Raw genomic sequence first — 23,755 nt, forward strand, 5'->3', positions numbered from 1 at the left:
CCCAAAAAACAACCATGTATAGTAAGGCGTTTTTAGCCGAAAAAATCAACCATGTATAGTAAGGCGTTTTTGGACAAAAAAAACAACCATGAATAGTAAGCCGTTTTTTGCTGAAAAAAACAACCATGTACAGTAAGGGATTTTTAGCCGAAAAAACCGACCATGTATAGTAAGGCGTTTTTCGCCGGAAAAAAAACGACCATGTATAGTAAGGCGGTTTTAGCCGAAAAAAAACCATGTATAGTAAGGCGTTTTTAGCCGAAAAAAAACCGATCATGTATAGTAAGGTGTTTTTGGCCGAAAAAAAGATCATGTATAGTAAGGAGTTTTTTGCCGAAAAAAAATGACCATGTATAGTAAGGCGTTTTTAGCCCAAAAAAAACGACCATGCAACATTCTCCAGTCAGTTTGGGTCTGATTGTCTTTAATTAAAAACAGGAAGTTTTAAAAAAAAACATTTATTCAGGACAATAAATAGGACACAAACACGCTCACACACACTGAAGCACTGTAAACATTAAAGCAGAAACTTTATTGCTCCCTTGAGGGAAACAGTTCCGGCAGTCCTGCTTGTTCCCCAACAAACTTCACAATTCAACGCAGGAATTGAGCCCCGACCCAGACTCTCACAGCTGTTTGGATTTTCCGCTGTCTTGTCGCAGCAGCGTGACATAGAGACACAAAAAGGAGTAGCAGACGCCGAGCGCGGCGTACACGGACGTGGCCAACAATGGGAGGAAGGGAAGCCTTTGTTGCCACGGCGACAGAGGAAAGAGAAACTCGCAGGTGACAGCCACCACAGCAAGACCTGACAGGTAGACCACCTCCAGGGGGTGAAGCAAAGACCCCCGCCCGCTGAAATGAGACAACAGTACACAGTCAGCAATATTCTACAATAGGATGAAATGGTCAGTAAAGTTTATTTTTTGTTTCTTTTTTTCTTGGTCCCACCTGTGGAGTCTTCCAAGAGCAGCGAAAGAGAAGATGGTGAACATCATCATCAGTGCACATTTGATGGGCAACTCTGCAAAAAATAAATGAAAATGCAACTGTCTTAATCTGTTCCAGCAGTTTTTATTTTATTTTTTTATTTTAAGAAAAATAAAACTGGACAAAATTGGGCTTAATCTGCATGGAATTTTGGCTTGCACTGTACCTGCCAGGGTGAATATCAGTGGGAACAGCGAGTAATGACCCGTTGTGCTCAGAATCAAGAAGATCCCAGCATCGTCTCTGCTCTCGACTGCCAAAAGACTGCATTGGAGGAAGACAAAAAATAATAATTAAACACATTCTCTAAATGGCAAACTTATATTCTACATAAAAAAGACGAGTCAATGAAGCACCTGAACGGCAGGATGGCGATAAGGATGGCTTTCTCGTGGACGTGCCAGCCGAACGCGAAGGAGGCGAGTGCACAGAGCAGCAGGCAGCGCAGGAACCCGCGAGCGCCGCGAGGACGCCTCCAGATTGACGCCAACGCTGGCTAAAAAAAAAAAAAACGACCATGCATAGTAAGGCGTTTTTGGCTGGAAAAAACCCCCCATGTATAGTAAGGCCTTTTTGGCCGGAAAAAAAAAACGACCATGTTATAGTAAGGCGTTTTTGGCCAAAAAAAAAACGACCATGTATAGTAAGGCGTTTTTGGCTGGAAAAAAACCCCCATGTATAGTAAGGCATTTTTAGTCGAAAAAAAACCGACCATGTATAGTAAGGCGTTTTTAGCCGAAAAAAACGACCATGTATAGTAAGGCATTTTTAGCTGAAAAAAAATAACCATGTATAGTAAGGCGTTTTTAGCCGAAAAAAACCCGACCATGTATAGTAAGGCGTTTTTAGCCGAAAACCCCCCCACCATGTATAGTAAGGCATTTTTAGTCGAAAAAAAACGACCATGTATAGTAAGGCGTTTTTAGCCGAAAAAAACGACCATGTATAGTAAGGCGTTTTTAGCCGAAAAAAATGACCATATATAGTAAGGGGTTTTTAGCCAAAAAAAACGACCATGTATAGTAAGGCGTTTTTAGCCGAAAAAAACAACCATGTAAAGTAAGGCGTTTTTAGCTGAAAAAAAATAACCATGTATAGTAAGGCGTTTTTAGCCGGAAAAAAAACGACCATGTATAGTAAGGCGTTTTTAGCCGAAAAACCCCCCACCATGTATAGTAAGGCATTTTTAGTCGAAAAAAACGACCATGTATAGTAAGGCGTTTTTAGCTGAAAAAAAATAACCATGTATAGTAAGGCGTTTTTAGCCGGAAAAAAAACGACCATGTATAGTAAGGCGTTTTTAGCCCAAAAAAAAAAACCCACCATGTATAGATAAGAATAATAAGAAAATAAGAAAACCTTTATTAGTCTCGCAATGGAGACATTCCCAATTCACAGCAGCAAAGTTATGAAAGGAAGAAGTAGAACAACAAAATATAGGAGCTGCTGGAAAGGCAGCCACTCACGCGGCGCCATTTTGAAGTCAAAATAACAAAAATAACACAACACAACACATAGGACACAGACAGTCGTGCAATCTTCACCAATTTTCTGCATACATTTTGTTGTCTGTAGTAAGGCATTTTTAGTCGAAAAAAACGACCATGTATAGTAAGGCGTTTTTTTCTGAAAAAAACAACCATGTATAGCAAGGCATTTTTAGTCAAAAAAAACGACCATGTATAGTAAGGCGTTTTTAGCCCAAAAAAAAAAACGACCATGTATAGTAAGGCGTTTTTAGCCGAAAAAAACGACCATGTCTAGTAAGGCGTTTTCAGCTGAAAAAAAAAACAACTATGTATAGTAAGGCGTTTTTAGCCGAAAAAAAACGACCATGTATAGTAAGGCACTTTTAGTAAAAAAAAACGACCATGTATAGTAAGGCGTTTTTAGCCGAAAAAAACGACCATGTCTAGTAAGGCGTTTTTAACTGAAAAAAAACGACCATGTATAGTAAGGCGTTTTTAGCTGAAAAAAAAACAACCATGTATAGTAAGGCGTTTTTAGCCGAAAAAAAACGACCATGTATAGTAAGGCATTTTTAGTCGAAAAAAAACGACCATGTATAGTAAGGCGTTTTTAGCCGAAAAAAACGACCATGTCTAGTAAGGCGTTTTTAGCTGAAAAAAACAACTATGTATAGTAAGGCGTTTTTAGCCGAAAAAAACGACCATGTATATATAGTAAGGCGTTTTTAGCTGAAAAAAAAACGACCATGTATAGTAAGGCGTTTTTAGCTGAAAAAAAAACAACCATGTATAGTAAGGCGTTTTTAGCCGAAAAAAAACGACCATGTATAGTAAGGCATTTTTAGTCAAAAAAAAACGACCATGTATAGTAAGGCGTTTTTAGCCGAAAAAAACGACCATGTATAGTAAGGCGTTTTTAGCTGAAAAAAAATAACCATGTATAGTAAGGCGTTTTTAGCCGAAAAAAACCCGACCATGTATAGTAAGGCGTTTTTAACCGAAAAAAAACGACCATTTATAGTAAGGCGTTTTTAACTGAAAAAAAACGACCATTTATAGTAAGGCGTTTTTAGCCGAAAAAAACCGACCATGTATAGTAAGGCGTTTTTAGCTGAAAAAAAAACGACCATGTATAGTAAGGCGTTTTAGCCGAAAAAAACCCTGACCATGTATAGTAAGGCATTTTAGCCGAAAAAACCCCCCGACCATGTATAGTAAGGCGTTTTTAGCCGAAAAAAACCCGACCATGTATAGTAAGGCATTTTTAGTCGAAAAAAACGACCATATATAGTAAGGCGTTTTTAGCCCAAAAAAACGACCATGTATATATAGTAAGGCGTTTTTAGCTGAAAAAAAACAACCATGTATAGTAAGGCGTTTTTAGCCGAAAAAAAACGACCATGTATAGTAAGGCATTTTTAGTCGAAAAAAAACGACCATGTATAGTAATAATAATAATAATAATAGATTTTATTTATAAGCGCCTTTCAAGACACCCAAGGACACTTTACAATAACAAAAAACACAAAATAATACGGGTTGAGCAGCGGCAGCCAAAGTAAGGCGTTTTTAGCTGAAAAAAAATAACCATGTATAGTAAGGCGTTTTTAGCTGAAAAAAACCGACCATATTATAGTAAGGCGTTTTTTGCCCAAAAAAATCGACCATGTATAGTAAGGCGTTTTTAGCCGAAAAAAAACAACCACGTATAGTAAGGCGTTTTTAGCTGAAAAAAACCAACCATGTATAGTAAGACGTTTTTGGCCGGAAAAAAAACGACTATGTATAGTAAGGCGTTTTTGGCCGAAAAAAAAAGGACCATCTAAGTAAAGCGTTTTTGGCCAAAAAAAACCCACCATGTACAGTAAGGCGTTTTTGGCCGAAAAAAAAAACGACCATGAAAGTAAGGCGTTTTTGGCCGAAAAAAAATGACCATGTATAGTAAGGCATTTTTGGCCGAAAAAAACGACCATGTATAGTAAGGTGTTTTTGGCCGAAAAAAAAAGGACCATCTAAGTAAAGCGTTTTTGGCCGAAAAAAAACGACCATGTATAGTAAGGCATTTTTGGCCGAAAACCCCCCGACTATGTATAGTAAGGCGCTTTTGGCCGAAAAAAACCGACCATGAAAGTAAGGCGTTTTTGGCTGGAAAAAAACCCCCACGTATAGTAAGGCGTTTTTGGCCGAGAAAAAACGACCATGCATAGTAAGGCGTTTTTGCCCGAAAGAAAACGACTATGTATAGTAAGGCATTTTTAGTCGAAAAAAAACGACCATGTATAGTAAGGCGTTTTTAGCTGAAAAAAAACAACCACGTATAGTAAGGCGTTTTTAGCTGAAAAAAACCAACCACGTATAGTAAGGCGTTTTTGGCCGAGAAAAAACGACCATGCATAGTAAGGCGTTTTTGCCCGAAAGAAAACGACTATGTATAGTAAGGCGTTTTTGGCCGAAAAAAACAAGGACCATCTAAGTAAAGCGTTTTTGGCTGAAAAAAAGACGACCATGTACAGTAAGGCGTTTTTGGCCGAAAAAACGACCATGTACAGTAAGGTGTTTTTGTCAGAAAAAAAACGACCATGAAAATATAAGCATTTTTGGCCGAAAAACAACTGACCATGTATAGTAAGGGGGGGGTTTTTTCCGGCCAGGCATTAGAATGAATGTGAAATTGAAGAAAACAAGGCGAGAGTTCTGGCCCTAATTATTTCAACAATAAAAATAAGACTGACCAGGATGGACAGCAGAGTGCAGACAACTGTGATGGTCGGAGTCACTGAGGGAAGGACAGAGTGCTGGAACTCTTGAACCAACCCACCCGTCATGGAGGCCCGAGGGAGCGTCGTCTCGTTCAGAAGCTTGAAACAAGCACCTGAAAAAAACATTCATTATTTCTAAGTCTTCACCGTAGATTCCCAATAAACTGGTGCAACAGATGGGATGTTTTACGGAGAGAACACGCTTCAGCGGGACATTGTGCATTCACACAACAGTTGCAGTTGCAGAATCAGAATTAGAATCGATTTTATTGCCTTTGTCAGGGAAAGGTATATTCACAACTTGGATCATTTTGTTTTTGAGGATGCGCAATGTTTACTTTCGTACCCAGAGTGGCCAGGCTTTTATCCAGGACATTGTAGAGGGCCCATACGTTTGGCGCCCAGTAGGCATGACAGAGGCCTCGCTTGAAGGGGAAGAGGCGCGACAGCACTTGAGGAAGCTGACCCTTCAATATGCACAAAACATAGCAATTCTTTCGTCTGGATAACTATTTTCTGCAGCGCTTGTCCTCATTCGGGTCCACTCACCATGGCAATAAACGGGCCAAAGGAAAGAGCGCACACAGCCGCCACGATGCTGCCGAGGGTGAGCAGGCGAAGCGGGCTGAAGCTCCTCCATCTTATGGAACCGTCTGCAGACAAAAAACACAAAGAGTGGTTGTTGTTAAGCCTTGGGGGTGGAAAATCTTTTCAGAAGCTGGGCCAATTTCAGTTTTTATGAAACAGCAAAGGCAAAAATACTATTTTGGAAAAAACTGCAGAAATAGCAACTGAATTTAATGAGTATTTTGTCAACATCGGCAGTAACCTAGCAAAACAAATTCCTGATCCAACAAACTTGTTTGAAATAGATAGATATGTAGAAAAAAACTCCTCCACGATGTTCCTTACTGCTGTAAAACAAGAAGAAGTATCAAATATTATAAAAACTTTTAAAAATAAAAAGTCAACTGATTGCTTTAATATTGATATGACAATAATAAAGCAGATTATAGAATATGTAGTGCGACCTTTCACGCACATATGCAACCTGGCATTCAAAGCTGGTATCTTTCCATCAAAAATGAAAATTGCTAAAGTTATTCCAATCTATAAAAGTGGAGAAAGACATCGGTTTACAAATTATAGACCAATATCACTACTACCACAATTTTCAAAAATATTAGAAAAACTATTTTCTCGCAGACTTGATAGCTTTATACAAAAGCATGCGCTGTTAAGTGAGAATCAATATGGCTTCAGGGAAAAACGGACCACCTCAATGGCAGTTATGGAGTTTGTGGAAGCAATAGCCACTAATATAGACAACAAAGAATTTACTGTTGGGGTTTTCCTAGATCTAAAAAAAGCTTTTGACACAATAGATCACAGTATATTATTGAAAAAACTAGAAAGATATGGCATTAGAGGTGTAGCTTATAAATGGATAAAAAGTTATTTAGAAAACAGATATCAGTACGTGCAACTCAACAATAAAAAAACGAATCAACTGAAAATCACTCACGGAGTTCCTCAGGGGTCAGTGCTTGGTCCAAAACTATTCATCTTATATATAAATGATATCTGCAAGGTCTCAAAACAATTTAAATGTGTCCTATTTGCTGATGATACAGCTTTCTACTGTTCTGGAATAAATCTGAAACAGCTCCTGACAACCGTAGAAAACGAATTAAACAAATTAAAAAACTGGTTCGACAGAAATAAATTGTCACTTAACCTGAAAAAATCGAAGTTAATTGTTTTTGGCACAAGACCAATCAAACACCAAGCTAAAATTATGGTAAACTCAATTGAGATAGAAAGAGCGTATGAAACCAAGTTTCTCGGATTAGTAATAGACTCAAAACTATGTTGGAAGCCACATATCGATAACGTAAAAAGAAAAATAGCCAAAACCGTAGGGATCCTCTACAAAACCAAGGAAGTGCTAAATAAGAGATCTTTGTACACATTATACACTTCATTATTATTACCATATATGACCTACTGTGTGGAAATATGGGGAAATGCCTGCAAAACAAACACACTCCCTATTCTCAACCTACAAAAAAAAGCAATTCGAATTATTAATAGATCAAAATATACGGAACCCACAAATCCACTATTTATCAAATTAAATACGATGAAATTTTATGACCTGGTTGACTTTAAAATCGCCCAATTGATGTACAAAGCACACAATAACCTGCTCTGCCAAAACATTCAGAAGTTTTTCGAAATTCGAGAAAGCAGCTATGATTTAAGAGGTACCAACTTATTCAAAAAACTCAAAACAAGAACAAACATCAAGGAAAGAAGTGTATCTATCAAAGGTGTTAATCTGTGGAATAATCTCGAAACGGACCTGAAAATGAGTAAATCGCTTGCTGAGTTCAAAAACAAATTCAAAAAAATAGTACAAACAACCTACATCAATCAGAGTTAAAATGATAAATTCAAAACATTAAATATAATGATAAATCAGAACTAAGTTGATAAATAGAGAAAGGTATATAAATATCCATTATGAATACAAGAGAAAATTGACACAAGAGTGTCAGGGTGTGGAAGTATATAATCCCGATACAAACCAAAAGTTGTAAAAATATCACGGTTAAGGGTAAAGTATGAGCCTTAATGGAGACTTCTTTCTTCTTACTTTTTTCTTTTCTGATTGATATAAAAATGATTTATTAGATACAATCACATAACGGGGTAGGACTAGATAAGTTTTTTACTTCTTCCTACTCCCTTGAACATAATAACTGTGATGAATGAAGATTGATTTCTTTCTTTTTACTTTTTTTATCTACCTTATTTTCAGTCAAATTATTACTGTATATATATTTTATGTTCAATAAATAAACAAACAAACAAACAAAAACAAAGCATGTGTGAGTTGAATGTTTTGTGTGTCAGACCGCGGTCGTCTTGTGTGAAGCAGTAGCTCCTCAGCAGGAAGATGCCGTATGCTGGAGCCACGTACAGGTAGATGTGCTTCAGATTGAGGAGGATGGCAAAAAGCAGCGCCCCCTGCAGGTGCTGAGACTATTCAACGCAGAAGGATCAGGTTCACCCGTGGACTTGACAGAGTGAGTCGGCTTTTTCGAGTCTTTTACCTGTAAGTGTTTAGCGACGGACAGCAGCAGGAAACCAAAGAGGAAACCGTTGTACTGAAAATGAATGTCTGAGAAAGGACATCAAGGAACCACAGGATCATCATTAATTTACACATGATAGTGAGTGTCTAAACTGCTCGCGTGCTTGAAATCGGATGAGACCGCAGCATAGACATCAGGTCAGTGACTTCCTCCATTTGCTCTCGTCAGGGATGGCAATGGCTAGTGATGAAAAAAGCGGAAAGGGGCGTGGCCTGGACGGGGCGACCAATCACAACAAGTAAGACATTATACACGTCCAATCGCAGGGCTGTTTACAATCGGAAGATGGAAAGACTGATCGGGAGAGCTCGTGAAAACTCGACGATAAAGGTACCTGACCCCCCCTAAAATTTTCTCAACGGATTTAGACGATTCACAAAAATGATCAATTTAAGAAATAAAACGGCGGATTTCCGCGGATCCGTGGAAAATTGCCATCCCTGTCTCGTACTTGGTTAAACCACACCTTGTATGCAACTAGTCTCTCACTTTGTTTCACCTTCTGATAACCGGATTTCGGCTTGTTTTGCTGCCCCTCCTCTTCTGAGCAGTAATGTGTCAAGTTCAAGGCTGTGCTATTCTCGACCAGGAATCCGAGCTGAAGGATACGATCAACAATAAGAAGGCCAAAGTTCCAGAGTAGCAGCACAGCCAAGACAAAAGACGGATGAGTAAAGATGTCCCGAGTACCTTTCCGGTCACGAACACACCTGCAGCACCTGCACACAAGACACCACGAATCAGTTTCACCATCTACTAAATGCACAAATATATACAGATTTACACTGGGGATGGCCACACTCACTCCCTGGCGCCGTAGAAAAAAAGCAAGTCAGTGAAGACGACCGAAAGTCTCTGGAAGAGGACGGTAGCTGGACTGGCATAGTTCAGATTGTTCACTACCAACATCTTGTTGTCAAAGTGCCGAGCAACGTAGGAAAGGCTGCACTCAAACCAGGCAAAAAGCGGCGGGTAGTCCAGCGTCCACTCTGATGTGTTCTGCAAGGAAGAGGCAGGAAAATAAATGCAACACATTGTACAAATTAACTCCCAGGACAAACATTTAAAAGGACAAAGAGAAAAAAAACTGTGATTTAAACTCACCTCATGATACCACCTGGACAATGGTAAGTTATGCGTGATGGCCAACCAGTTCCGGTGCACCTCAAAGTCTGTGGAGTGACTAAACACAAATAAACAGTCAGCAAAATAAAATCACGCATGAGATATAACAAAGTTTATGTATTAATATTTTTTGGGGGGGCCATATCCTTGCATTCATCCACAGTGCTGTTCATACCATGAAGGTAAAAATAAAATAACCTAAAAGTACACTAATGTTACATTTATGGACGGTATTGCTAAGAAATAGACAACCATGATTACCCAGTCAATGAAAGAATGCTGTGATATAACACACAGCCATAGATTTGGCACTTACGACGGTATCTACATATGATGTATGAAGGTTACAAGCAGATTTTTTTTAATATGTCCTAAAGGTCCCATTTAAATATTTACCGGAACTGAGATTTCATTTGAGTGAAAATCTACGACGCAATCCGATTTACGTACACGTTCTTGACTAAAAGTAAGCTTCAAATGCTGAAACAGCGACAACTTGTGAGTCGGGGGCCTCATAGCAACCATTTAAATACACACCATGTTAAGTTTGCAGTAACATACTACTGTATACATGTGACAATATTTAATTTGAAAAATCTACACTCAACGTGCATTTTTCATCTTCGACAACTACACCATACTGGTGTTAAGATGTAATATCGAGCCAGTCAGACTGTGTTAACCGGATGCTAACAGACTACACTGGAGGTATTTTAAACCACCGTATGGCTCAAATGAACGAAAAAGGCCACATGTCCCCGTTAAAAGATAGCCGACTCACTAGGCGTTCATAAACAGAGCTTTGAGCAGGGAAACCCCCAGAGCTAATAATGGAAACCAGCTCCCTTTTTCCACCGAGGTGACTGCCATGACGGCTCCATACGGTTTGAATTGAAAACTTTATTGAAAGTAAGAGTAAGTGACCACGTTCTATGCGAGGCGGTCCTGTTCACACGCATTCAGCTAAATATATGCTATATTTTAAATAAAATCCAATAACATTGAGTCCCACATATGATAGTGGGGTCTTTTTTTTAATGGTGGCCAATTGTGTCTTCAGTGAAGTAGGCGTAATGTCCGCACGAAATACAAAAAAAAAGCAGCACTTCCGCTCTGTACATCCGGGTCGTTATCAAACAAGGAAGTGTCACTTTTAATTTCCATACTTATTTTTATTTTTTTATCTCACTTTGAAACTCAAAACAGGGTCGAATGAACACTTTGTTGCGGCGCTGGACGCTGTGGCAGGTCCAAAAGTGGAGAGGTAACTCGATGAGGGACAATGAAAATCGATGTGCAAATCTCCATTTTATAAGTTGTATCTGTATGACAGGGCTCCATGTCGGCACTCCGATGGCGACTTTTGACGTGAGAAAAGTTGAATTAACTCCCTTGGAGCAGCGAAAGCTCACTTTCGACTCCCACGCCATGGTGATGGAGCTGGCGAGTAGTGGTGAGGGAACTACTTGATGTGACAATCCGAAATTCACAACATTTAAAGACTTTTCTGCCCACTCTAGCGGCCAGACAAATAACAATTAAAAATAAAAAAGTGACACCAACTTTTTATGGTGTTATTTGAGACTTCTGGATGCCACCTCCAGAAATGTTCCCGTGTGTCCAGACTGCAAATGAATAGCATGTCCTCACACTCCAGGTTTGGACAAACGTCAGGCCGAGCTCATCGTATCCGCTCTGGTGACGTTGGCGACGGCCAACATGGACATCGTCTACAAAGACATGGTGACCAAGTCGCATCAGGTGGGGCAAGAGGCCGGGGCTCGGACGTTGAGAATGTGTCGCATTCACTGTCCTAGATGACAAATGAGTAATATAAAATCTCTCATTGCAGGAAATTGCGCTGCAGCAAATCATGGCTCACCTGGACGCCATCAGGAAGGACATGGTGATTCTGGAGAAGAGCGACTTTGCCAACCTGCGCTCTGAAAATATAGTATGACTTAGAAGCAGATGCATTACACGTTAGACGAGTGGTTGAGCGTAAACCGCTCTTTTTTTTCCTCACAGAAGATGAAGCGAGAACTGGAGCAGCTGCAGAATCGACTAAAAGTGAGTGATCTTATGGGTGACGTATGTGTGTGATACAGGGAATAAGAGTGTATTTGTGCGTACATCGGTGTGGGTTTAGGAGGAAAGTGAAAAAGTCAGAGCGGAAACCAAGCTGGACATCAACCTGGAGAGAAGCCGCGTTTCTGACATGGTGAGTTTGCGTGGATGTGTATGTGTGCGTGGATTTCACGAAGCTGAACTCCTCGTGTGCTCTCAGTTCACAGAACAGGATAGGAAACTAATGGAGGCCAACACAGAGTTCCATCAAAAGGTAAATGCGCGGTTGGCCAGTGATGAGCACGTCTTTTTGTCATGCTTTTGAAGTTGGGTGTTTGAATCTGGCCTCTCATGTGTGGAGCACCCCAACAGTGCTGCCTACTTTTTGGTATTATTATTATAATTTTTTTTGTAGTTTAACATCTGCTTGTTATGTTAACATGTGCTTTAGAGAGCCGAGCTAGAACATGACAACATGGAGACTAGCAAGAAGATGGACCTACGGGTGGCTTCACTCAAAACGATCCTAGAGTCACTCAAGCTGGAGACCATTCGCTACCTCGCAGGTACCAGTTGTCTTTGTCTACTATTTTAATTTTTAAGTTTGTCTTAAATATTGCCGTTGGTATCATGTTTAGGATGTGTTAGAAAGCCTGTATATTAAGCGCTATGTGTTTGGTGTTTCCATAGCGACAGTGTTTTCCTGCCTCGCAATTTCTCTGGGGGTTTATCGGCTGTGGAGGTGACAAGTGTGCCATCTTCATTTGCCTCACAAAATAGTTCCAGCTGGAAATACTTCTTTTAAACGTTTTTTTTTTTTTAAGTGGATGCTTCAGATATTTTATATCAGGATCTTTGAGTGACATGGAACATTAGTTTACGGACTAATTTTTTGGGGAAATATGACATTCATGAGTTGCTAGCCATGATTTCTTTGAAGTAAAACTATGAGCAAGTTTTGTTGAGTAAATTGTTTTTCTTCCTAAAACAAGGCACACAGTTGGGTTGAATTATAGTATTTTTCCACCCGTTGAGATTAGTCAAATAATGCCCAAATTATCCAAGATCTGTTCATCTTGGGGTGTCCAGTGTTGAGTATTTAAACCAGCACCAATTTTTTTTGTGGACAAGGGGTATTTGAGACCATACTTTCATAATGAGACAAAAACAATGTTTAAATTCACCACACCTTTATTTTTAATTTCAAAATCAGAACAATTAAACCAAAGAACAATCACACAAAAAGTTTCTGAATCTTTATTGAAACTGAACACCAAAAACAAAAAAGAAAAAATGGGCTGCAACTTTGTTGACCAGGTGATCTTCCATGGACCAATGGATTGATGCTTACCTTCATCGTGGCCATAAACTGAACCCCTGCAACTGCCCATCATCAACTCATGCAAACGAGGAGTTATCCAAACTACAACTTAGACCAGTTGTTTCATTCAAATCACTGGTACGCCAGAGATTCCAAAAATACTTTAATGTATAAATTAAATCATGTACACGTTGAGCCCGAAAATGAAAAATTCCACTTATCGAAGCAGCAGCAGTGTGAAGTGCTCGGCACAAATACCAAAATGTATTCAAGTTAAATCGCCGACCAACCGAAGACTTTTTCCTTCAAAACAAAGAAAAAGCGCAGCCGAAAAGCTGCTCACAGTCTGTCCTCTTCCGATTGCAAATCTGTTAAAAGCGGCTCCTCTACTTTCTGCCTCTTCGCTGGCTGCTCGCCTTCACCCTCCTCAGGATCAGCTTCCTGCTTGATCGAGGCCTCAAAGGTGCAACACTGTGAATTGTCGTCTTCCTCGGCCTTTATGAAGATGCCCAGTGGGTGTTCGCTCAGCACCTTGTTGGGCGATGGCGTTACATCCATGTATGAAGATGTCTGCGGGGAACGATAGTGCGTCAGATAATATATTTTTTAGGGCAATATAATCCTTGCTTTTAATACTGACATTTTTATAGTCCTCGAAACAGGAAGGATGGAAGTTCTGGGGAGAAAGAAAAGGTGGCAGAAAGTGAGGAGTCAGTCGGTGGTTCGTGTCAAAAACTGCCCCCCCCCCACCCCCAACACACCTTATCGTCGACTCTAATGGCATTCTTGAGGAACCAGTCCTCCTCTTCCTCCACCCAGTATGTCTCGAAAGGCTCCTGGCAGATTTCGCACAACTGTCGACACAGCCGGGTTTTTAAGCGTTAGGACAAAAAGACTAAACGCCACAAAACTAACAGGTTTGAAAAATTACATTTCTTGAGCTGTCCCCAAGAGGGTACAATTCATTCGTTTATGCAAGGATATGTTAAAAGCACCCTCAGTTACTGGCAAACTTGTATTTGCTTGTTCCATATCGATGGCCAAGAAATGTCTTTATGCAAATGTCTTCACGAGACTGTTGGTGACAAATTTGCCTACAAACTGGGATAACAAGTCAAGTCACCACCAAAAGGACGGGAGTCAGGGGACCCACCTCTGCCACCTGATCTTTAGCGGCCTTGACACTCTGGAACTCCTTCTCTTTGGCCGCCGCCTGGTTCTTCTGTACCTCCTCCTCATTCTCCTTCTCAAAGAACAAGCTCTTGGCTCGCTCCTCCAGGTCGGCTATCTCCTCAAACTCAACCCAGTCCTGGCAAAAAAATAAAATAAATAACACACCAATAGCCTCACTCTCTCCAACTGAAAGCCAAATAAAGTGGTTGATTTCTTACCGTGAGGCCGTAATACCAGCGGCGGTGCGTGATCTTTTTGCCGGCCACCTTGCCAGCATGGTTCTGCCTGAAGTGCCAGTCCAGGTGGTCAGCGTACAGGTCAGTCTGTGCGGCTGTGAACCTCATGCTGCACAAGCAGCACTGGTTCCCCGAGTACAGTTTGGTCACAACGCTCTCGTAACGTCTGTCAATGAAGGAGTGATTGGGTTAAGCCGCTGAAGGCCTGCTAGAGATGATGAATGCGTTGAAGACACCTGGAAACCATTTTAAATGGAACAAAATGTGTTGTGCATTTTGTTCAGTTTAAAACAGGACTTCTCAGAGCAGACACCATTTTAGGACAGTAGTAAATACTGTTGTTTAAGTATAATTGTCAAAAAGCTCACTGTTTCATGTCGTCGAGCTTGAAGTTGGTGAGGTCGGGGAAATCATCCTCCACCTCCTCGTCCTCTTCCTCCTCTACAGGAGGCGCCTCTGGTCCCGCTGAAGGTAACTCTGGGGGAAGAGGACAGAGAGCGAGAAAAAAAGTTAACATTAATAAAATGGCATTCCTTACTGGTTATAGTTATCAAAATGCAACGGAGAACAGTGGACTGACCGCACGTGGGGGCTGTCGTTTCGGGCTGCGACCCTTTGATGATGCCGGTGGAGACGAGTTTGGAAAGCAAGTCGTTGACGTCAACCTGACCGAAGTGGTTCTCTGTTGGGGGCATTTGGGGGACTGCAGGGAAACAAAAACATCATCTTTTGTTAGATGCACTATGAGATACTCTTTATGATGCTTTACCATCCCGGTACAATGAATGTGACAAGCAGCTTTGTGATCTCACCTGGCTGTGCAAAAGGCGCTGGGTTCTGAGGCAGGAAAGGTTGGTTCATGTTCAACACGTTCACCTAAAAGCAAAAACCAGCAACATGAGCATGACAAAAGGCAAGAATTACCAAATCTACTGGCTGGTATTTGTTTGGGGGTGCCGCCAAAGTAATACTGTTATTGTGCTCACCGGCGGCTGCATGTTGACTGAAGCTACGGCGGGGTTGAAGAAGGGGTCGGCGCCCGGCTGGCTGAACGGAGGCCCGGGCAGGATGTTAAAGTTAGCCGTGGGCTGCAAGCTCGGCGGTGTGGAGAACGCCATTGGGGCAGGGTGGAACTGAGGGGTGATGGCGTCCGGGAATGGCTGCGGGGCCATTGGGAAGTTTTGATGAGGGGGGATATTGTTATCGTACATGGGAGGAGGCATCGGCCCCATCGGTATGGACGCGAACCTTAGGGGGCCCTGCTGGCTGGTTGGCCCGTCAAAGTGCGGGCCCTGAGGAGGTAGGTCAAACCGTGGTCCCGGCTGGCCGGGTCCCTCATAACATATTGGAATGACAGAGCCTTCCAACCGCAATGCAGGATTCTCAAAGGGCATTGGCCGCTGCTGCTGCAAGCCCATTGGTACAGGACTGGGACCCAGGTTGTTGTCAAAGCATTGGACTGCATTGTCAAAGTGCCCAGGCCCCGGTATATCAAACCTTTGGGGGCCCAAATGACTGTCAAAGCGACCCATATTGTCCGTGCTTCTCAATGGTCCCTGCGGAATGTGTGGTCCGTTAAACCTCTCTGGCATGTTGTGATGAATGGGCCTGCCTGTGTGAAGACCCTCAAAGTGGGATTGCTCATTGTACCAGCCTGGAGGGTTTGGTCTAGACGGGCCCATGTTTCCGGGTGCGTCAAAGCAGGGAGGTGGGGGGCCACCTTCGTGCGGAGGGGTGTGTCCTGGGGAATTACTTGACTGATGAATATTAGACAACAGCACACCAAGCACAGGCCCCTGGAGGATGGATTGAGGGGCGAGGGGTGGTTCGGAAGGGAGCGGCCCGTCATCTGAGTGTTCACTGTTGGGACTCTCAAAGCGTGGAACGGGGCTCATGTCCGCCATGTCCTTCTGGTGGAGCGGTGACAAGCGTTCACGCTCAAACACCGTGAGCGGAGTTTCCAGAGCACACGGGCTCGGACAGTTCCTGACAACCAGGCCGCTGGGGTGGGAGGGTCCATCCAGACGCCGTGGGTCAGGATGCCTGGACTCAGCTGACGGGGCGTACCGCCGCGGAGCGTCATAGCCGCTCTTCTGTTCCTCACGTTGACGCTCAGTCAAGGGGGAGTTCCACTCTCTTTCGCCTGGAAAAAAAATGAAGCAAGAGCAAGATGTTACATCAAAAATCTTCCTCTGCTTCCAATTTGACCGATTCAAACCATTCCAACTTGAACGCCTATCACTACAGCACTGAAATCCAACACAATGTGATCCAATGCATGGTGTACACTCACTGGACTCTCTGGGGTCAGCCCTCCTCCTGAAGCGAAGGCCTGGCAGAGATTTAAGCGCGGGGAACTCTTTGCCGTGGTTGTACTCCTCTATCATGGGGGCGAGCGGAGGTCTGGATTCCTCACGTTCTATGCTTCTCCTCTCTTCTGTCAACAAACAACTTTAGATCGACACATTCAAAATATTTTGGCGGCTGACTTTGTCACATCATTTCTTCACCTTGATCCCGTGGTGCCCGGCCTGGTCCTTCACATTCCTCCAAACCATCCCAGTCTTCCCCGGCGGTGCGGTGCGCCACCTGAGTCTTCCTCAGCTTGGACTTGTGCTCAAAGTAAGTCAACTGAGCCTGGTCCAAGGGCTCAGGAGGTATGGCCAGCAATGTCTTCCTGGCAGGAAAGTTTGCGGCAGCGTCCCAATTTTCTGGATGCTGTTGCTTCTCCTCCTGATACTGGAAGAAGTTCTTGATCTTATGGGCCATATTCAGGAAGTCCTCCTGTGAAATCTCACCACTCTCCAAGCTCTTGCTTGCCTGCAGATATCAAAATGCAAGTCATTATTTAAGTGAACAAACAACTCCAACAAACCCTTTGTATGTTGGCAATATTTTTAGATGAATTTGTAATCAACTGTGCATATAAATGTGTTAGGTAGACATACTCTTCTGAGCAGGTCTTTCTTGGACGCAGAGTTGAGGACTTCAGGTATCTGAAGGTTGGCGTCCACACTGAGACGGTGTTTCGGGGTACGGGGGGTGGTGGGTCGGGTTGGAGTGTTGTAGGTTTTGTGCCTCTGGGGTCCCTGCTTTGTGTGTGAGTCTCCAGGCTTAAGACTGAAAGTGCAAAGACAGATAGTTTTATTGAGAAAAAGTACAGCTTTAAGGGTCAGCTGTCCACAAATTTAATAGCAGAGCTGACAATGGTCAAGATGCAGTTTGAAGCATTGAGAACATTCACACTCACTGTTTGTTCTCATCCCAGCCACTCCTCCAGCGGAGAGGATCTTTGGCCTGGTTATTGCCTCCGTCGTGGCTCCGTGGAGACTCTCTGGACTTGGAGCGGCGCTCATCCACGAGTGTCTTGGAGGACGAGCGGCGCTCGTCCACAGGCGTCTTGGAGGACAAGCGGCGCTCATCCATGGGCGTCTTGGAGGACGAGCGGCGCTCATCCACGGGCGTCTTGGAGGACGAGCGCCGCTCGTCCACCGGGGTCTTGGAACGGCGCTCGTCCACCGGCACCTTGCGCTCATCCACCGCCGGCTTGCGCTCATCCACCGCCGGCTTGCGCTCATCCACCGCCGGCTTGCGCTCATCCACCGCCGGCTTGCGCTCATCCACCGCCGGCTTGCGCTCATCCACCGGCGTCTTGGAGCGCCTGCTCTCCACCAGGTTTTTCTTGGGCGCCGGTCGATCATCTCTCGTGTTCTTTCCATGCGCTGGTTCATCACCCCTGACCCTCCTGGGTTTTCCTGCCTTCTGCGATGGCGACGGTGATAAGGAGGTACTCCTGGTTCTGCTCTTGGGTGACCTTCTGCCTTTTCTCTTTGGAGAGTTCGGAGAGCGCGATTTGGACCTAGAGCGTGTGCGTTTTCTGGCATGTGTTCGGGCATTGCCGCCGACCTTCTCTGCAGACTCGCTGTGCTCACGTTTGGTCACCAGGCCGTTCTGCAGCCTTCCTCTATAGGCTTTTGGCACCTCGGTGAACCGTGCCGACTCATCTCGCTTGTCGCTGCATCTTTTCTTCTCCTTTTGCTCATCATCTTTGCTATCTCCGGCCTTGTCCAGGACACGTTTTTTCAAACGGGGGTCTTTCTTTGTGCTGTCTGTCGACTTGTGGCTCTCAACTTCAGGATGCTTGTTTTTAATCTGAACATTTTTAGTGATTGGAGGAGACTTTGTGTTGAGCTTCTCATCCTTTCTTGGGATGCGTCCCTTTTCTGAATGAAGTGTTTTTTCAGCTGCCCGTTTCTCTGGCGTTACAACAGGAATTACTATTGTAGGAGGGGCTTCCTTTTGCTCAGCAGGCTGCTCTTTGTTTTTCAAAGGTCCTGGGGGTCCTATGCGGTTCAGACGCGGGTCTCTAGTGGGTAATTTAGGGTCACTTGGAGGCTGAGGCGCAATCAGGGGTCGAACCACAGGGGTAGGCTGCCCAACTGGCTTCGGTGATGTCACGAGCGGTACTGGGGTTGGTGTTAATAATGAAAATCCTCCCACCTGCAACATGATAACATTCTATTGGATCTAACTCACACTGATCCAAAGCAAACAGGTGGCAAAGACCCTTAGCAAATATGACTTGAAAATATGGTGTTTCGAATACTGAACCTTCCACTCTGGGGTAGGAAGGATATCAACAGCCAGCCAGCAGTTCTTTTTGCTCTTTAATCAATTTAAGCCTAAATAAAAATTGCCCCCTTGATAGGTCACAATTAACCACTTTGATGTAAATAAGCAAATAGTTTTCGCAATGCTTGCTTGCTTGCTTTAGACATAGCAGTCTACCATAACATGAATTTTCTACTCAGGTCAACATAGTAAACAACAAACTAACAAAATACTCAGCACAAAACTAACAAAATAAGCCTTTTGGAAATCCTATTGGTTTGCCTACCAGCTGTGCTTTGGTCTGCTCCAGTTCCAGCTCAATCTTCTTCTGCTGAAGCTCAAGAAGCTGCTTCTGCTTGGCCAACAGCTGCTGTCTGATCATCTGCTCTTGAGTCAAGCTGGACTGAATTACTGGCGGAGGCAGTTGTGAGGGTGTAGGCCGAGAAGGGGCCTCCTCGGACTAGAGTCCAGGAACCGGACGTATAAGGGACAGAAATGACACGTTTAGCTGTAGAACAAAGTCCACTCCATCCGGGTACGACGAAAGGTAATTTTCCAAAAGGGTGAAACTTTTATGTCTACACACCTGTTTTAAAAACTTTGGGTTGACATGGATGCTGGCATTGACTGTAGGCGGCAGAGGCTTGATGGGCCACGCCGGATCCACAGAGTTGACACGTACGTCTAGTGCATACAGTTTCTTCAGAGGGAAAATCTCGTCCCATGTTGATCGCAACTTGAACAAACTCTTTCTTGTGTTCTCATCCACCTACGAACACAGTACACTGCTTTGTACACAGCTACTTGCAGCTCAACTGATAAGGTCAATAACAATGCAGCAATTGCTCGACAAAATTGTTAAAAATCTTAAGCCATCAATAACTCTTACTGCTAATAAAGCACAATATAGCAGGAAACTAAAAATTAAAGTAAGCAACAATTGTGGCCGCTACAGGTGATTCGGTTTCAATAAATGGAAAGAGGCATCAAGAAGAACTGTACCTTTTCAAAGACACATATAAATGAAGTGATTAGGTTTTTAGCAAACACTGCGAGGTACTCTCCTCCAACATTCTTCACTATGGAATCCACTAAGTACAAAACTGGAAGCTTCTCAGCTGCTGGGGCCTAGAGCGATAGAAAACTCAACAAGTTTAGAACACAACAGGGGTTAGAAATAACATTTCAGAACAAATGCAAAATGCTCAACAGGGGAAAAAAATGCACAAATTAAGTCCATATGTTGGGGGGGGGGGGCTGAAAAAGGTGAAGATCCACGTTGCATCATCCTCAACAAGATAAAATCATCCTCTGACAAACAAGTCAAGTAGAAGTTGATTCACCCCAGAGTCAATGAGGAAAAATGTCTGAAGGGGGCAAGGGGGGGAAAAAAAGTATGTTGCATCCTTGAACCAGTTTACCTCCAGAGAGTGTTTTCCCATGAACCAAGCACTCTCTGTACTTTACCCTGGTGACATCAGTCTTCAGCTCCACACCCAATGACTTGTCACTTTGTTTTGCAGTCATTTAAAAAAAAAAAAAAAAAAAACATTTAAAACCCTGACAATTACTCTTTAAAAAAAGTTCAGCTTATTTTGGGAGGCGTTTTAAAGCAGCTGTGACTCAAGTCTATGACTTAACCCTGCTGCATCTTTGGAATGTTGTTCAACAGCCAACCAGAGTAGGCTCAACATCGTCAGTAAAAAGTAACCAGACTCGTAGCAATAAATTACACTGGGAAATAAAAAATGACAAAAAGCACATTTCACATTTTTTATTATTAAACATTTTAGCCAGTCAAGAACAGTTTCAAAAATTCACTCCGAGATAAAAGCAGGCGAAACGTGAGTGAAATCAGACTTGTTTTATGTCATGCGTCAAAATGCAAAGAATGAGAACTAAGGCAAGCTGCTGACTAACATTTACTTCACTAAAAGCCCAAAACTGTTGTCCAACTAACTTTTTTAAACTCCATTTATTACATTAACAAGACTGAGGAGGAAGACGGGTAAAAAAACACTGTGGTCTCAAGGAGCACGTTTTTATTTCTGGACTGCGAGAACACAGTGAACGTTCAAATACACAACTATAGAGGCAGAAATCCACCATAAAAAACAATGATTCTATTTACTTTGCTGAATTAGGTAATCATTACTTGTACTGTGCTCAAGGTCAAAGCTGTTAACTCCAAATGGAGGTCACATACTAGACTACATGAACAACAACTAAGTTAGCAAAATTCGGCCCACACCAATACTGGACTAAAAAAACAGTACTTCATGTAGTCATTGTTATTTTAACAGTATATTTATGCTTACTTGCACTGGCTTGTTGTTTGACAACTTAATGGAGGCTTTTTAACCTTTGAAATGCCGTATGAAATTAAATGCCAGAACTAAAATTGGATTGCAAAAATAGTTTATTGCTAAAAGCATCCAGGCCGATGCTTCATAAATCTGTGACCTTTTAATCTATAGGGTTTTTTTAATGACAGTCCACCCTATGCAGGGATTAACGCTCCAACTCTTCTCCAAAAGAACTACAAGTGTATTCATGTGAATTTGTCCAGAGGCGGATTTTTGAAGTCCAACATTGATGTTGGGCGTGAAAAGACCTAGCCCTAAGTCGTTTGAATGGTGTTCTATCGGGTTCATGTCAGGACTTCAGAAATGTGTTCCCAGAAGAATGGTGAAAATTCCCATAAACTCACTCCCAAACCTCATGGAACGCCTTCCCAGAAGAGTTAAAGCTATTATAGCGGCAAAGGGTGGACTGATGTATTAAACGGCAGGAATGGGATGACATTCAACTTTATATGCAAGTCAAGGCAGGTGAGTAAATACTTTTGGCAAAGTAGCATCAATATTTTACAATATGAATATCGTAGAACGAAATTTAAAATTCAGCCATGCCTACATTTTAAAGGGGCTGTCAACCCCAAAATGTTCTTTGCAATTTGTTTTATGCACCTTCACTAGTCTAAACATGGCATTCTGGTTAATACGGTGCTTTTGGAATATTAGTTAAGCAGCAAAATCTGTTTTAAGTCACCTGAAGTGGCAGCCATTTTGACACTTTGAGTCAACTGACGATGAAGTTGCTCAGGGTTGAAGAAACAACCAATCACGACTTACCTGTCGTCTGAAGCCGAGTCATGATTGGCTGTTACCCAAGCAACTGTGGTGTCATTTTCGGTCGACAACAAGTGGCAAAATGGCCACCCCTTGAGATGGACAAAAAGGGGTGGATTTTAATTTTACTTCTTTACTCATGTTCCACAAGCACAGTATTAATCAGAATGGAATGTTTAGACTCGTGGAGGCGCACAGAACACATAAAGACCATTTTGGGTGGACGTCTCTCATGAAGAAATCCGTTGACTTCCTACTTGGCGATGTAGTGAAGGACTTAAATACAAATGACCCTTTAAATCGGCTAAAATCACAAGCCAGGGCTAAAACTGGGTAATAAATTATATTTATCACATTAATTATAACATTAATTTCTGCTTACACCGACTGAAATATCACACCAACTTCCTGCTCGACGGCGATCACTGTGGAAGGCCTGTGAACGTCAAGTTGTTAGCTGAACCAAGAGAACGACGTTAAATGTCACCGAGGACGTTAGTTGATAAAATTATCGTCGAAAACTCACAATCTGTTTTTCTTTTTATGGCGGACTTTGCTTCACTTTTGGACCACGAGGGAATCCTGAGTGAACAACCTTCGATTAACTGAAGTAACAACGCATAACTATAATTTCACTTTTAAGTGAAGACTATTACTATTAACGCGTTGCTAACAGGAACGTCACCAGTCATGCGGAGATGAGGCGACATGTTGTGGGTAACTAACGCCCGACGCCATGTTTAAGCTAGCAAGCGGCTACCGTCGACACAAACAATCGGCAATCATTTTAAACAAAAAGAATATTCTTATCATAAAAACCTTGCTTATTTGTGCTTCAATTATCGCGACGATATCCTTGGCGAAGTTGACGTTTTCCTCGGCCAGAATGGTCAGCATGTTGATGTGCGGCTTGCTGTTGAACGTGAGGTCTTCCAGCGAGGACTGATACTCTTGGCAGGCATCTTCCCTCGCCGCACTGTCGTCCATCTTCGACCGGGGGAAAGCTACACCAACTTTGTCGCGAGGGTACGCATTGAGCAGCAGGCAGTCCATTAACTCATGCGGCGAGCTGGTTTCCTCGCGTAATATCACGGCGAAACAGCAAGTTTCCACTCTTTTGTCGTTTACAAGCGGCCTTAATCAGCCTTTTCTCCCCGCTGACGGCGACAAGAAAATGGCGTTGGTGACCAAAGACCTTTATACGTCAACAGCACGAAACGTGTCAGCGCGTTTCGATTGGCTCGTTTCATTTAAACGGAAGCAAGTATTTCATTCTCATTGGCTCCTCCTCGAGAACAAGACACGAGAGACTCACCAATCAGAGTGGCGAGAAGTGGTGCGTGATTAATAGTTACGCAACGAGTGTCGACGCCACATGGAAGTAAAATATTTTCCAAAATGAAAAAGAACAAATGCACGCGTTGAGATAAATAGTTTGGTAATGCATGATGACTACCATATTACAATAAACACTAACGACTGTTTTCTAACACTGATACTTCTAAATTTCTTTCCACAATTACTTGGATACCACTTAAATTGCATTTTTTGGTTCTAATACATTGCCCGCTATTGACTGGAAAAACACATTGTCGCGCGAGACAAGACCTATCGATGCATTTTATTGTACAAATTAAGTGACTTTGCCGCCTTAAGAATGAAATGTAATGTCTTGCCACATCATAAATGATTAAGAATAAGCAAATAATATT

General features: G+C 42.6%; 3 protein-coding genes across 5 annotated transcripts; 1 reads left to right on the forward strand and 2 right to left on the reverse strand.

The window, feature by feature from the left end:
* Nucleotides 1-403: 403 nt before the first annotated feature.
* Nucleotides 404-10,448, reverse strand: alg8 (ALG8 alpha-1,3-glucosyltransferase). Its single transcript, XM_086130259.1, has 13 exons — nucleotides 10,286-10,448; nucleotides 9,484-9,562; nucleotides 9,185-9,378; nucleotides 8,989-9,098; nucleotides 8,338-8,405; nucleotides 8,140-8,266; nucleotides 5,768-5,871; nucleotides 5,565-5,685; nucleotides 5,192-5,331; nucleotides 1,347-1,486; nucleotides 1,157-1,254; nucleotides 952-1,024; nucleotides 404-855 (listed from the first exon to the last, which is right to left on the reverse strand). Exons 1-13 carry the CDS (start codon nucleotides 10,372-10,374, stop codon nucleotides 627-629), a joined length of 1,572 nt encoding a protein of 523 aa, XP_085986385.1. The 5' UTR covers nucleotides 10,375-10,448; the 3' UTR covers nucleotides 404-626.
* A 166-nt stretch (nucleotides 10,449-10,614) lies between these two features.
* Nucleotides 10,615-12,528, forward strand: ccdc90b (coiled-coil domain containing 90B). 2 transcript variants are annotated; one of them, XM_086130261.1, is made up of 9 exons: nucleotides 10,615-10,768; nucleotides 10,838-10,957; nucleotides 11,162-11,265; nucleotides 11,357-11,458; nucleotides 11,533-11,574; nucleotides 11,654-11,725; nucleotides 11,792-11,845; nucleotides 12,023-12,137; nucleotides 12,262-12,528. In XM_086130261.1, the coding sequence occupies exons 1-9, from the start codon at nucleotides 10,717-10,719 to the stop codon at nucleotides 12,315-12,317; spliced, it is 717 nt and encodes a 238-aa protein (XP_085986387.1). In that variant the 5' UTR covers nucleotides 10,615-10,716; the 3' UTR covers nucleotides 12,318-12,528. The 2 variants fall into 2 exon arrangements, with proteins under 2 accessions (XP_085986387.1, XP_085986386.1); XM_086130260.1 differs by having other exon boundaries at nucleotides 10,620-10,957.
* A 284-nt stretch (nucleotides 12,529-12,812) lies between these two features.
* On the reverse strand, nucleotides 12,813-23,254 carry pcf11 (PCF11 cleavage and polyadenylation factor subunit). Of its 2 annotated transcripts, none has more exons than XM_086130254.1 (17): nucleotides 22,863-23,254; nucleotides 19,915-20,040; nucleotides 19,499-19,681; nucleotides 19,199-19,372; nucleotides 17,552-18,801; nucleotides 17,250-17,421; nucleotides 16,812-17,121; nucleotides 16,595-16,738; nucleotides 15,288-16,444; nucleotides 15,114-15,177; nucleotides 14,882-15,004; nucleotides 14,670-14,778; nucleotides 14,284-14,467; nucleotides 14,046-14,201; nucleotides 13,654-13,746; nucleotides 13,533-13,568; nucleotides 12,813-13,462 (listed from the first exon to the last, which is right to left on the reverse strand). In XM_086130254.1, the coding sequence occupies exons 1-17, from the start codon at nucleotides 23,094-23,096 to the stop codon at nucleotides 13,232-13,234; spliced, it is 4,746 nt and encodes a 1,581-aa protein (XP_085986380.1). In that variant the 5' UTR covers nucleotides 23,097-23,254; the 3' UTR covers nucleotides 12,813-13,231. The 2 variants fall into 2 exon arrangements, with proteins under 2 accessions (XP_085986380.1, XP_085986381.1); XM_086130255.1 differs by having other exon boundaries at nucleotides 16,595-16,735; nucleotides 22,863-23,253.
* Between the last annotated feature and the right edge of the window lie 501 nt (nucleotides 23,255-23,755).

This window comes from Hippocampus guttulatus, chromosome 15 (assembly GCF_054856545.1).
Source record: "Hippocampus guttulatus isolate MCC_2025c chromosome 15, RoL_Hgut_1.0, whole genome shotgun sequence".
Lineage (NCBI taxonomy): Eukaryota > Metazoa > Chordata > Actinopteri > Syngnathiformes > Syngnathidae > Hippocampus > Hippocampus guttulatus.